We start from the raw sequence: 13,805 nt of genomic DNA, 5'->3' as shown, positions 1-13,805 counted from the left end.
CCCATTGAGCCTTGCGGAGCACTCACTCAGGGTTTGGAGTCGGTATCTGGATTAAAAATCCCATGCCTCGACTGGGATCCGAACCCAGTACCTACCAGCCTGTAGACCGATAGCCTAACCACGATGCCACCGAGGCCGGTATATCAGTAATGAAAGAGAACTATATTCACATACACATTACCTAAGTAAAACTCACGTGAACTGACTTCCGGTTGTAAACCTAAGATTTTGAAATATTGTCCCCTGCAACAGTGAGGTCTGTGATAACATAGGGTAGAAGTTCTGGTCAGAATTACTAAATGTTTGACATCCAATAGCCAATGATTAATAAATCGATGCATGTACATGTAACACCTATTGATTTAATTTAATTTTCTCAGTCATGCTTTTAAAAAGAAAATCTCTCCATTTCACCCATCCCCTCGCCCTAATCACTCCCCATTTACTTTACACAGCCTATATATGTACAAAAATGTCCACCTCTTCTATTTTTTCATTAAGTTTATGAAGCCTAATTGAATTTCTTTATGATGGCTGTTCAAGATAAAAAAACAAGTCTCAATCTTCACCTCCTTCCCTCCTCCCACCCTAAGCACATGTACATCATTCCACAGACATTTTTAGGACCAGTCCTAATATGTCCAAAAATATCGTCTCTATACTTTTCCATTCAGTTTCTCAAGCCTAATTGAATTGCATATTCTTGCCTGTGTGATTAATTTGCAAGCTTGTCTGGGCTTCTTGCCTTAGCAGACTGCTCTAATAGATCCGCGTCTCTTTCACTGATGTGCTCCATATTTCACGACATCGCAGCGATGGAGGCACTGGACTACTCCGTTAAGACGTACTCACGTGTGAAATGAACGGCTGTAAACATGGGCGGGAGAGATCAATACATTTTGTTATGATTGAGATTTTTCTTTGAGACAGTTTACATTGCAGCTTTGTACCCTATCCGATTGATTATCTACACAAGGGAATGTGTCAGATGATGAGCGAGTGAATTGCGTCCTGATAAATTAGGTGTTTGACATGTGCGTCCGTGTGTATGTAGCAGTGTTGGCATTACATGTAATGTAGTCTCCTTGCTAGCAGTATATACATGTAGCTGGTGGGAATTTTTCCAATTAGATCTGCTGTGTATATAGAGATGGACTTGCACAGAGGGTTTGTAGTTCAAATCTTGTCAGTGGAAGTTGATCTATCAGTTAAATGTATGTGTGTATTTAGGTCTATTTCTCACAAACTATAATATCTAGATCAGTGAAACTTGGTTTGTAGTTGCATCTATGAATGCTCATTTCAATGCATTCTAAAACTAAATTTAAATTTATTAAATTAATTTTTAATTAATTTTGTTTTCATTTAAAAAAAAATCATTTATTATTATTTTAATGTGCATTAAGACGAACATTTATGGATGCAACAATGAGTGACACTTAATAAATTTATGATAGACGAGACATTTAAATATGTGGAATTTCAAGTTTTTATTTAGATCTTGGTCTCAGACAAATAAAGGCCTAATTTTTTAAATGCTGTCAAAAAGGAGGGGCTTATTTAAAAACATGAGTCAATTTCCTGTCAAATATGGCAGCGACATGTCTGGTGAATTGAAAATTGAATAGCAAGTACTCTTTAATGTTTTGAAATTGTGTAGCAGTCCCTAAAACTTGCTAGCAAATTCATGGATTTATCGAGGCATTCTGTGGATCCAAATGTTGGCCACTTCCCAAAAGAAAGTGGCAGTGAAAATTACCAATTTCTATGCTTAAACTTCACAGTATATATATTTAATTATGTACTTTCTAATAAATTAATTTAACAGTGGTGTACTGCATCATGCAGTGGTCAGAAATAATATGGTTATAATTTACTCGCGCTAATTTTTCGAAACCCCTCAGACATGGGTCCTTGGCAAAAAATCCTGGATACATTCCTGCAATTGTGACACAATTCAGAATGAAATATTCCCTACAAGAGATGGTATAAGATGGTTATCCAATAGCCCTAAAAGTGATGGTATGTGTTGACATCCAATAGCCCTAAAAGCCATGGTATGTGTCGATATCCACTAGCCCTAAAAGCCATGGTATGTGTTGACATCCAATAGCCCTAAAAGCCATGGTATGTGTCAGCCCTAAAAGCCATGGTATGTGTCGACATCCAATAGCTCTAAAAGCCATGGTATGTGTTTACATTCAATAGCCCTAAAAGCCATGGTATGTGTTGACATCCAATAGCCCTAAAAGCCATGGTATGTGTTTACATCCAATAGCCCTAAAAGCCATGGTATGTGTTTACATTCAATAGCCCTAAAAGCCATGGTATGTGTCGACATCCAATAGCCCTAAAAGCCATGGTATGTGTTTACATTCAATAGCCCTAAAAGCCATGGTATGTGTCGACATCCAATAGCCCTAAAAGCCATGGTATGTGTCGACATCCAATAGCCCTAAAAGCCATGGTATGTGTCGACATCCAATAGCCCTAAAAGCCATGGTATGTGTTTACATTCAATAGCCCTAAAAGCCATGGTATGTGTTTACATTCATTAGCCCTAAAAGCCATGGTATGTGTTTACATTCATTAGCCCTAAAAGCCATGGTATGTGTCGACATCCAATAGCCTTAAAAGCCATGGTATGTGTGAACATCCATTAGCTCTAAAAGCCATGGTATGTGTTGACATCCAGTAGCCAATGAGTAATTAATCAATGTGCTCTAGTGGCGTCATTAAACAAAACAAACTTTAATTTTATATGGTAAAACAAAGTAACTACTGCGTTACAATGTAATCTGTAATACCGGGTACATATTGTTTAATGTTTGTATTTTTCAGGATGTCATGGTGTTAATGTATTCGCACTGGTGTGGGTTTTGTGCTTCCATGGCTCACAACTATCTAACTCTCAGCCGCTACTTCCAGACTGCAAGTAGCATTTTGTTCACAAGGTGAGAACTCACTAACAGTGGGGGGAGGGTAGTGGGGGGAATATGTAGCTCTGTGTTAGAGTACTCGTCTGAGATGCAATGAGTCATACATGTGGGATCGATCACCCTTGATGGGTTTTTTACAATTTTACCAAATAGGCATTTCTTGTTCCAGACTGTGCTCCACAGTTCAGGTAGTACCTATAGGCCGTGGTATATACTGTCCTGTCTGTGGGATGGTGTTTTTAAAATCTCACATGTAGCAAATGAAAAAGAATAGCCCAAGGAATAGTATCAGCAGCTTTTCACTCTTATTTATCTGTGTAATTATTTACCATATTTCAGACGACATATAACTGTATATAAAAATGTTGAGTGCATCATTGAATAAAACATTTCTTCCTTTCTTCCAAATACCCAGTGACTTTTTGACATTTTCTAAGGTGTCATTGAAGTAAACTAATTTTACTTTCCTTTCCAATTAGAGGTTAGCAGTCGGGTTTTGAATTTTGTAGTGGTTAATTTAGTCGCCATTCCTGCTATCCATTGATGAAACCTACATGTATAACTCACTTTTTACTTATTTTTTAAAGGAAAATGGGAAGTAGTCAAATTGTGCCTAACAAACAAACACTGACCCTATAGTTATCAAGCAGTTTAAAATAGTTTTCGTTCAGGACTGAAAATTACAAGAACAATAATTTCATTTGCATGCATGTTGCTGAAGCAAGTTCATATTCATCCATTTACATGGTCATAACAGGTTATGCAGAAAAGAAAATGGGTTACCGTTACCTCAGTTTGTGTTTGCTTAACCTACAAATGGCATATAGGCAATATTCAAAGCCCTGTTGTTATTGCAGTGTTTGTTATACCGCTGAAGTACATATTTTGTATCTTAATCGGGGAACATTTAGTTTTTTCAAAATCTTGATTAATTAGCGATATTTCTAGTCATTTGAAAATTGATTAGCAACCATACTGTTTAATGTTTTAAAATTATGTAGTGATCTCTAAAACTTGCGTTGTGAATTGCAACACGATACTGAGCAAAATGTTGCCTGTTAATTAATTATCAGTTTAACGACACTTGGTCTAGATAGTGAGAAAGGAAATGTGATGTTGCCACATGAGCAACTCTTACTAAACACAGGGTTCTTACGCATCCTGGAAGTCCTAGAATGTCCTTGAATTTTGTCATTTTAAAATCCAGGCCTTGAATGTCCTGGAATAAACATTAAATTTTATTGTGTCCTGGAAATGTCCTGGAAATTTAGGCCAAAAATTTGGTGACGTATTTTTTTTTTTTGCATCTTTACTTTTGTTGTCCTCATAACCTGTCAAATTCAGACAACAATTTTTTTATAAGAGCATTCATTGCAGAGTTTCTAGAATGTTGTAAGAGCATTCATTGCAGGGTTTCTAGAATGTTGTAAGAGCATTCATTGCAGGGTTTCTAGAATGTTGTAAGAGCATTCATTGCAGGGTTTCTAGAATGTTGTAAGAGCATTCATTGCAGGGTTTCTAGAATGTTGTAAGAGCATTCATTGCAGGGTTTCTAGAATGTTGTAAGAGCATTCATTGCAGGGTTTCTAGAATGTTATAAGAGCATTCATTGCAGGGTTTCTAGAATGTTATAAGAGTCTACTAGCCTTGGGATCAGTGATTTTAAAAATTGGTTAGCCATGATTAAAAATTTACTAGCCCTACTTTAAGTAAATACCATTTTGCTAATAGGTATATCACCTAAAGGAGATAGAGCTAAAAAAAACCCACCTTAGCTTTGGGGGGAGGGGCCAGGCTATTCATATTTACCAAATAGACTTAAATGTAGCATTTGACAACTTTTTAGTTTTTCACTATAGCCATCGGGAATGTCATTAGTAGTTATTTACAGGCCTAGTATTGAATATCACTAGCCATGGGAGTGGGGCAACCATAATCTAGAAGCTCTGCAATGATTGAACATTTCATGTCCTGGAATGTTTTTTTAATATGTCCTGGGAAACAGCATCAAAATATCTTTTACATACATATGCTTTATAATCTGGATTGGTTACAAAAAAACATGTAACTTTTATGACTGCAAGTATCTATTTATATCAACATGAATGCTTATTTTGATGTCAGAATACAACGTATTGGTATTAATATTAATTATTTAAATGTCCCCGTGGAGCTTATTAATTTGTTTTGCAACTTGAAAGTTCTTTTTCGACAACAATCCTGTACATTGATACATCTACACTCGTGTAAAGTGACATATCTACACTCCAACTGGGGAGATGGAGAAAAAATATAACCCAATCACACTTCGTAATTGTAGTTAATTTGCCCAGAAGAAAACTGAAGCCGACATGACATATTATTCAATTAGTGTTGTGAACTTTATGAGTCAGAGGTATGATTCAATATTCACCAGTAAATGCAATAATATCCAAGGCCATCTTGAAATATCAATATTGATTTCCGTCGTAAATATCATGTGGGTACCACTTTCAGCGTGTTAGTTCGTTTAAGAAGTGAAGTTGATAAATTTTAAAGTCCGTTGAAGTGTGAATTGCATAAAGGATCACATTACACACTACATGACCATGTAAATCATTTAATCATATAACATGTTAAGAGTAAAAAAACATTCCTCTGAATATTCTTATATTTGTCAAGCCATAAGAAAGCCGAAAAGCGAGATCAATATAGAGATTATTATATGAGCATGTGTGTCGTACTGGTTTTATGAAACAAGTGTCAGGATTATTGTATTCACTTGGGTTTCGTAAAATCAGTACAATTCAAACGCGAGTGTAATAAAAAAAATTATTATCCACATTATCCAAAATATTATTTTTATTAATAACTATGTCAAAACTTTTTAAATGTAACTAAAAAGAGATGATGAAAGGACGTCAGTTTTTGAAATGACATAATTTTAATAAGCGTTTACACTGGGGAGACCGCATTAAGTTATGACATCGCTTCACAAAATTATGTCTTTTGATGTGCACATGAAATCATTATGACACACATAGGTCATACTGGTTATATTTCCCTGAATATCTTGAACTAAGTGGATAAATAATATTTATTACTTTTTCGATGGTAACGTCAACTGTTTTAATTATCTCTAACATTACTTTTTTACATTTAAGTCCATTTACATGACCAATGAAACTTGGTGTATAGTTGCACTCACGTTTATATTCATCTCAGTGCATGCATGTTAAAAATGTTATAAAATTTTAATGTTTAATTGAAATAGCATTTATAGCTCAGTGTTAAGTTTTCATGTTATCGTCCTTTTCTCATAAACTGTAAGGTCTACATCAATGAAACTTGGTATATAGTTATCTATGAATGTTATCTCAATGCACATTAAAAATTGTTTTCATTAAATAAATGTTTTCATTAAATTAGGTTTTTTTAATTAATACTTTTAAAGTTTCATGTTTATAACTTAATTTCTCACAAACTATTCAGTTTTACATCAATAAAATGCGGTTTAATGCCGAGTTTAAGCTGGACCCTTGAAATTATTAGTTGCTTGGCGAATTTGGTCAAAAAGACTAGCAGAATTCAATTTAGCCAAACATCCAAAAATGGTGGTAGACCTACATGTACATGTACATTGTACAAAGGGCTAGCTTTTTGGCAAACTAATAATGAAATAAATTCTCCAAATTCAACTTTAATTCAAATTTTGCCATTTGGCAAATGATAGCTTAAACCCTGACCTATGAATGTTCATTACAATGCATGTGGACATTTAAAAAAAATTAAATAAAAATTTTAATTGAATTTTTAATTTTTATTTTGTATTTATTTAATTTTTTTATTTTTGTTTTGTTTTAACATTCATTGAGATAACATCTATGGATGCAACTGTCAGTGATATGGCGTCAACATGGCATCAATTTATGGTGGGCAAGACATATAATTAATCTGATTCTTGTTTTAAAGCATACATTACTTTATAATATTACTTTGTATGCAATTTTACAATACTTTTGTTAAAATCGTGCACCACACAATAAAAAGATTAGTACTTAATTATATTTATTATAAATGTTATAACTTCCCTTTTGGTGAGACAAAAATGTAAATATTTTATAAAATGAGATGAAAATGTTTATAGATAAAATATGTTTGATATTTAATTTTGTGTCAGTTTTTCTTCACTTTGTATTTGATGATTTTGTGTCCTCATTTTAGATACATGTATTGCAATTCAAGCATACAAACAAGAAGAAAAAAAACCCTGCACAAATTGTTCATTACTAGACATATAATATATTCTTGATTGCTGATGAACAACTTGGGTGCTGGTAATATTTCAGATTCAATGCCGACGAGAATGATCTTCCATGGGAGCTAACTGTGGAGTCATATCCGGTTCTCATCTTCTTCCCAGCTGACAGGTCAGTGAGTCTTCGCCATCCTCTGTCATTTATCAACATTGTTCGACCAGCTGTGGGTTCGGGTTCGGGTATATTATTTACATGCTCATATGCCACTAGAGCTTCAAGCATGTCTGTCCTGGGGCTGAGCTCTGGATAGCCAAAAGTCTGCTCTGGGGCAGAAATTATAAGGACAATTTTGAATATTTACTCTAAATATAAATAAGGGACTTTAAAATAATAAATTTTGTTGGTGTAGTCCTAAAAAAGAATACTTACATTAAAATATAATATAAAACAACCACATTATTATTTTAGACACCAATTTTTGAACGGGCTATCAAAAAACAAAATAACAATTTGAATTTTATCTTTAGCCCTGAATAGAGGGGAGAAGGAGGCAGGTTGGAGGTTAAGCCAAAGCCACAGGAGGCTCTGTATTTAGTGGGTTCAAAGGAGAAAAATGGAAGGTACCGGTTGTATCGGTAACTTAGGCATGACCGAAGGAAGGGAGGGAAGCAGGAAAGAGGAGGGAAGGGGCAGGCCCCCAAACTAACCTAAGCACACCCTACGGCCGAAACCGCCTAAGCCTAAGTGCCCTAACCTTGTATTTCTGGTGGAATACCCCCATCCCCCCTACCACCCAACCAACCACCCCCATCCGTCCAGCTGTTGTGCCCTCCAGTTCCAGCACTTCTCAAAGATAGAATCCAGCATTGGCAGGGTTTCTAGATTATGGTAGCCCCACTCCCATGGCTAGTGATAATTCAATGTTGGGCTAGTAAATAATTACTAATGCCATGCTCGACAGCTAGTGAATTTTTTTGGTTAAATGTTGCAGTTAAGTCTATTTTGTAAATACATGTATGAACATCCTGCCCCCACCCCAACCCCCAAATGTTAGTGTTTTTAAGCTCTATCTCCCTCTTTAGGTGACATATCTGATTATTATTATTATTTAGTAAAATTGTATTAACTTAAAGTAAAGTAGGGCTAGTAAATTTTTAATCGTGGCTAGTAAATTTTGTAAATCACTGATGCCATGGCTAGTGGATTTTTAATCATGGCTAGTAAATTTTGTAAATGACTGATCCCATGGCTAGTGGATTTTACAAACATTCCAGAAGCCCTGATTGGTATCCCTAGGAGAGGGACACAGATATGCAAAAAAACAAAGTTAACACTGGAAGCAGAAGATACGATTTATGTACTGTTGTTTTGGAAAGTTTTGTGTCTGGCAGGTCGTGGCGGTGAAACGTATTCTGTAGATCCTGAAGAACCAAGACGCCTCTCTGTTAACCAAGAGAACAAAAACGTTACATCATTCAACAGACACTGTCACCACTTTAATGTATAAAACCTGACGACTGGGAGAAAGTATGGAGAAACCAGGTCTCAGTCGCCGACATAGGAGCCGACCGGATTCATTTAATTCCTGAGAGTCAGTTGGGCAGGGTAGTGTGCACTTGTGATAGAATGCTTGTCTGAAGTGAAATGCATTATGGGTATTTTTTAGCTGAACCATTTCTGCCTCTTGTTCTTTCTCTGTCTGTCTGTCTCATCCTCGCTCTCACTTTCATTCTGTTTGTTGTCTCGGTCTCTCTCTCATTCGTTTGCTCTTACTCTGTATCTTTCTTTCTCTCTCACCGACTGTCTGTCTCTGTCTCTGTCTCTGTGTGTGTGTGTCTCTCTCTCTCTCTCTGTTGCTTTCTCTCTGTCTTTCTGTGTCTCTCTCTCTCTCTCTCTCTCTCTCTCTCTCTGTCTCTCTCTCTCTCTCTCTCTCTCTCTCTCTCTCTCTCTCTCTCTCTCTCTCTCTCTCTCTCTCTCTCCTCTCTCTCTCTCTCTCTCTCTCTCTCTCTCTCTCTCTCTCTCTCTCTCTCTCTCTCTCTCTCTCTCTCTCTCTGTGTCTCTGTCTGTCTGTCTGTCTGTCTGTCTCTCTCTCTCTCTCTCTCTCTCTCTCTCTCTCTCTCTCTCTCTCTCTCTCTCTGTCTCTCTCTCTCTCTCTCTCTCTCTCTCTCTCTCTCTCTCTCTCTCTCTCTCTCTCTCTCTCTCTCTCTCTCTCTCTCTCTCTCTCTCTCTCTCTCTCCTCTCTCTCTCTCTCTCTCTCTCTCTCTCTCTCTCTCTCTCTCTCTCTCTCTCTCTCTCTCTCTCTCTCTCTCTCTCTCTCTCTCTCTCTCTCTCTCTCTCTCTCTCTCTCTCTCTCTCTCTCTCTGTGTCTCTCTCCTGCTCTAGTTCTTGCTCTTACTCTGTCTCTTTGAAAATAATTACATGCACATACATTTAATAATCATCAAATATCTGTATTTTATACATGGGCTGAAGTGGCATTAAACTAACATTCTTTTCCTTTCATCTAATTTTGTACTGTAACTACCCATCAATCTAAAAACAGTAACCGACAATCCTTAACGTGTTATTCTTTATCTCTGTATGCTTTGCATCGTCTTATTAGACAACTTGAACATATTTTCCACCTTTATTGCTCTTGCTGATGATTTCGAAATCCCCCTCATTTTGTAAACTGCCATTGACGGTAATTTGTGTAAATAAGCTTTCATTTGATATGGCGCTTGGTTCCCAGGGGGGGTGGTGTATCGTAGTCAGATCGCTACATCGAGGGACGGCTGTGTTTCTGATTGTTGCTTAGAGTTGATTGGTTAATTAGTTGAAAGCCGAGTTGTCACGTCCTGTTATTTTACGCTTGTACTTTATTGATAATAACAGCTTTTATCTTCACAACTATGTGACTGCGAGGATAATTGGAGTCATTTTGTTAGTTGGCTCACTGGATGCAGTTGTTGGAAACGCTTTTATTTTTACCGAGTGTTGACACTTTCAATTGAGTTTATGCCCGATTGGTTTCATGTTAATTAGTGGTGTAATATATCTCACACAAATGCAGAAGTAAGTGACCAGAGATAAATAACAAGCAGGAAATGTGTAGCTGTGAAGTTACAGATTGTTAAAATAATGATATTCATTTACATTTAGATCTGGTTCATCTAAATGAATCAGGGGAGATAACTTTGTATCCATGATTGTCTACTCATTTTTATGCACCCATCTTATAGTATTATAATATGGAATGACATTAAATTGTCCATCCATACGTACATCCGTCCATAAACATTTTGTTTTTGGGCCATTTCTTTCTTATCACTTCATATAGGATCATTAAACCTTGTATGCAATAACCACTTGGGATGGCAGTGTTTAAGAGTAACATCAGCCTCTGTGGTGTCGTGGTTAAGCTATCGGACATAAGGCTGGTAGGTACAGGGTTTGCAGCCCGATACCGGCTCCCACCCAGAGTGAGTTTTAACCACTCAATGGGTAGATGTAAGACCACTACTACACCCTCTTCTCTGTCACTAATCACCAACAACTAACCCACTATCCTGGACAGACAGCCCAGATAGCTGAGGTATGTGCCCATGACAGCATGCTTGAACCTTGGATATAAGCACGAAAATAAGTTGAAATGAAATGAAAATAAGAGTAACATAACTACATGTAGGTCACTGTGACCTTCTTTTCATGCATTACCGTACTGTTCACATTAAAATTAATGCATTTCTGAATATTGACAACTCTACAGCAGCTGTTAATGACAGTACTGAACTAAAACAACCTTCCTGCACTCAGAAAAGACTGAATTGTGCCCAGATAAGTGAGATCTAAAGCCATGTCTTAAAAGGCCACTTTTTGATACCGTACTCACTTTGATGGCTGCTTTAAAGGCATACTGTCATGGATTTATTTCTCTAAAAATGGATAATAAATAAAAATGACATTAATTGTTGGAAACCAAATCTAGCTATCGCATCACCTTAACTGAACCATGAAGTGAAATCCATGTCAATCCGGCAATTTTAGTTTTTGAATTATGGACCATTGCCATAATTCATTTTTTTTTATTTATAAAATATCATTAATAAATGGAGTATGGTGGTTATGAAGATGATTGAATAAAGTACATTTAGGGACAAATCAAATAATTTTTGTTCAGGTAATACTTTGTTAGACCATTAAATAGGTAAAACATGGTCTGTGACAATATGCTTTTATCACAATTGTCACTGTAATGTGATAATTTCTGGAATATATATGTACTACTTCAAGCTGAAAACTGTTTCAGCAATTTTCACCATTAGAGCCCACTTTCACTGGTAGGAAGTGTAAAATATACCTATCAAGCTGCATGATGTTGCCAGTTACTCAAAATCTGATAGCTTAATTCAGACAGTTGACCAAAATTTGTATGATCACCTCAATTTAGAAAGGTTTTTTTTTCTTCTTTGTCCTGATGGTGTGAGTATCATTGACTTAACATGGAAGACCCTCAATTAAGAAAATGCTTTTTTTCTTTTAAAGTGTATTATTAAGACGTTTCATAAATGCTGTGAGGTATGGCCGTAGGGTTATCAAATCTGACAGAGACGAATCTGTCATAATGGTCGTAGAAAGCGCTAGTGAGGCAGCCCCATCCATCACGGAGACAAGACCACTGCAAATAACGGCCGGCTTATTTATGGGTGGTTGGCAGCAGCTTTCACTTTTGAATGATCAATTTGAAAGTAGTTACAATGATTATCACACAAAGTATTGACGGACTGCGAGGATGTCTAGCACGGACACAAGAAAAGCCACCGAGAATGATATCGGCTGTTGGGAATCAAAGGAGTTATACTGAAGACGTTCTGCTAGATGTGTCGGTTCTTTTATAAATCTCTGTGAACTAGATTTTTTTTTTCTTCGTTGCAATGTTGTTGGGTTTTCTGTGGGGGTTTTGTTGTAATCATGATAAATTGCTTAACTTCTCCATCTATATATCCCCATAGAGCGGGATTTTGTTCATTCAGTGAATGGGTTGTAGGTTTAAACTTCCACAGTAGACCAGTTGGGCATTTTTCCTGTTCCGGGCGGGACGTAGCCCAGTGGTAAAGCGGTCTAGGATCGATCCTCATCAGTGGACCTATTGGGCTTTTTCTCGTTCCAGCCAGTGCTCCACAAGTGGTGTAACAAAGGCCGTGGTATGTGCTATCCTGTCTGTGGGATGGTGCATATAAAAGATCTCTTGCTGCTAATCGAAAAGAGTAGCCCATGAAGTGGCGACAGCAGGTTTCCTCTCTCAATAACTGTGTGGTCTTTAACCATATGTCTGATGCCATATAACCATAAATAAAATGTGTTGAGTGCATCACTAAATAAAACATTTCCTTTCCTTTCCCTGTCCCAAACAGTGCTTCATGACTGATGGCCATGGTATGTGCTCTCCTGAAGACAGTGTGTCAGATTCACCAAATGTTTAACATTCAATAGCTGATGATTGATAAATCGATGTGCTTTAGTGGTGTTGTCAAACAAAACAGGTACATGTACAATCTCACTCTCTCATGTAATGCAGCCCGTGCCATTTGTTATTGTTGTTAGAGCTACACAGGTACATGTACAATCTCACTCTCTCGTGTAATGCAGCCCGTGCCATTTGTTGTTGTTGTTAGAGCTACACAGGTACATGTACAATCTCACTCTCTCATGTAATGCAGCCCGTGCCATTTGTTGTTGTTAGAGCTACACAGGTACATGTACAATCTCACTCTCTCATATAATGCAGCCCGTGCCATTTGTTGTTGTTGTTAGAGCTACACAGGTACATGTACAATCTCACTCTCTCATGTAATGCAGCCCGTGCCATTTGTTGTTGTTGTTAGAGCTACACAGGTACATGTACAATCTCACTCTCTCATGTAATGCAGCCCGTGCCATTTGTTGTTGTTGTTAGAGCTACACAGGTACATGTACAATCTCACTCTCTCATATAATGCAGCCCGTGCCATTTGTTGTTGTTGTTAGAGCTACACAGGTACATGTACAATCTCACTCTCTCATGTAATGCAGCCCGTGCCATTTGTTGTTGTTAGAGCTACACAGGTACTTGTACAATCTCACTCTCTCATGTAATGCAGCCCGTGCCATTTGTTGTTGTTAGAGCTACACAGGTACATGTACAATCTCACTCTCTCGTGTAATGCAGCCCGTGCCATTTGTTGTTGTTAGAGCTACACAGGTACTTGTACAATCTCACTCTCTCGTGTAATGCAGCCCGTGCCATTTGTTATTGTTGTTAGAGCTACACAGGTACACATACAATCTCACTCTCTCATGTAATGCAGCCCATGCCATTTGTTGTTGTTGTTAGAGCTACACAGGTACATGTACAATCTCACTCTCTCGTGTAATGCAGCCCGTGCCATTTGTTGTTGTTGTTAGAGCTACACAGGTACTTGTACAATCTCACTTTTTGATGTAATGCAGCCCATGCCATTTGTTATTGTTGTTAGAGCTACACAGGTACACATACAATCTCACTCTCTCATGTAATGCAGCCCATGCCATTTGTTGTTGTTGTTAGAGCTACACAGGTACATGTACAATCTCACTCTCTCGTGTAATGCAGCCCGTGCCATTTGTTGTT

At 37.3% G+C, this 13,805-nt stretch overlaps 1 protein-coding gene across 1 annotated transcript in view; it reads left to right on the top strand.

Moving 5' to 3' along the window:
- Window positions 1-13,805, top strand: part of LOC121380245 (thioredoxin domain-containing protein 11-like) — an 84,329-nt gene that overhangs the window by 41,470 nt on the left and 29,054 nt on the right. Inside the window, exons 12-13 of the mRNA XM_041509074.1 lie at window positions 2,842-2,954; window positions 7,268-7,348. Of these exons, the coding sequence (XP_041365008.1) occupies window positions 2,842-2,954; window positions 7,268-7,348 (194 nt within the window). The remainder of the gene's footprint in view (window positions 1-2,841; window positions 2,955-7,267; window positions 7,349-13,805) is intronic.

Source organism: Gigantopelta aegis, chromosome 8, assembly GCF_016097555.1.
Source record: "Gigantopelta aegis isolate Gae_Host chromosome 8, Gae_host_genome, whole genome shotgun sequence".
In the NCBI taxonomy this organism is placed as follows: domain Eukaryota; kingdom Metazoa; phylum Mollusca; class Gastropoda; order Neomphalida; family Peltospiridae; genus Gigantopelta; species Gigantopelta aegis.
This window is presented reverse-complemented; position numbering and strand designations above follow the sequence as displayed.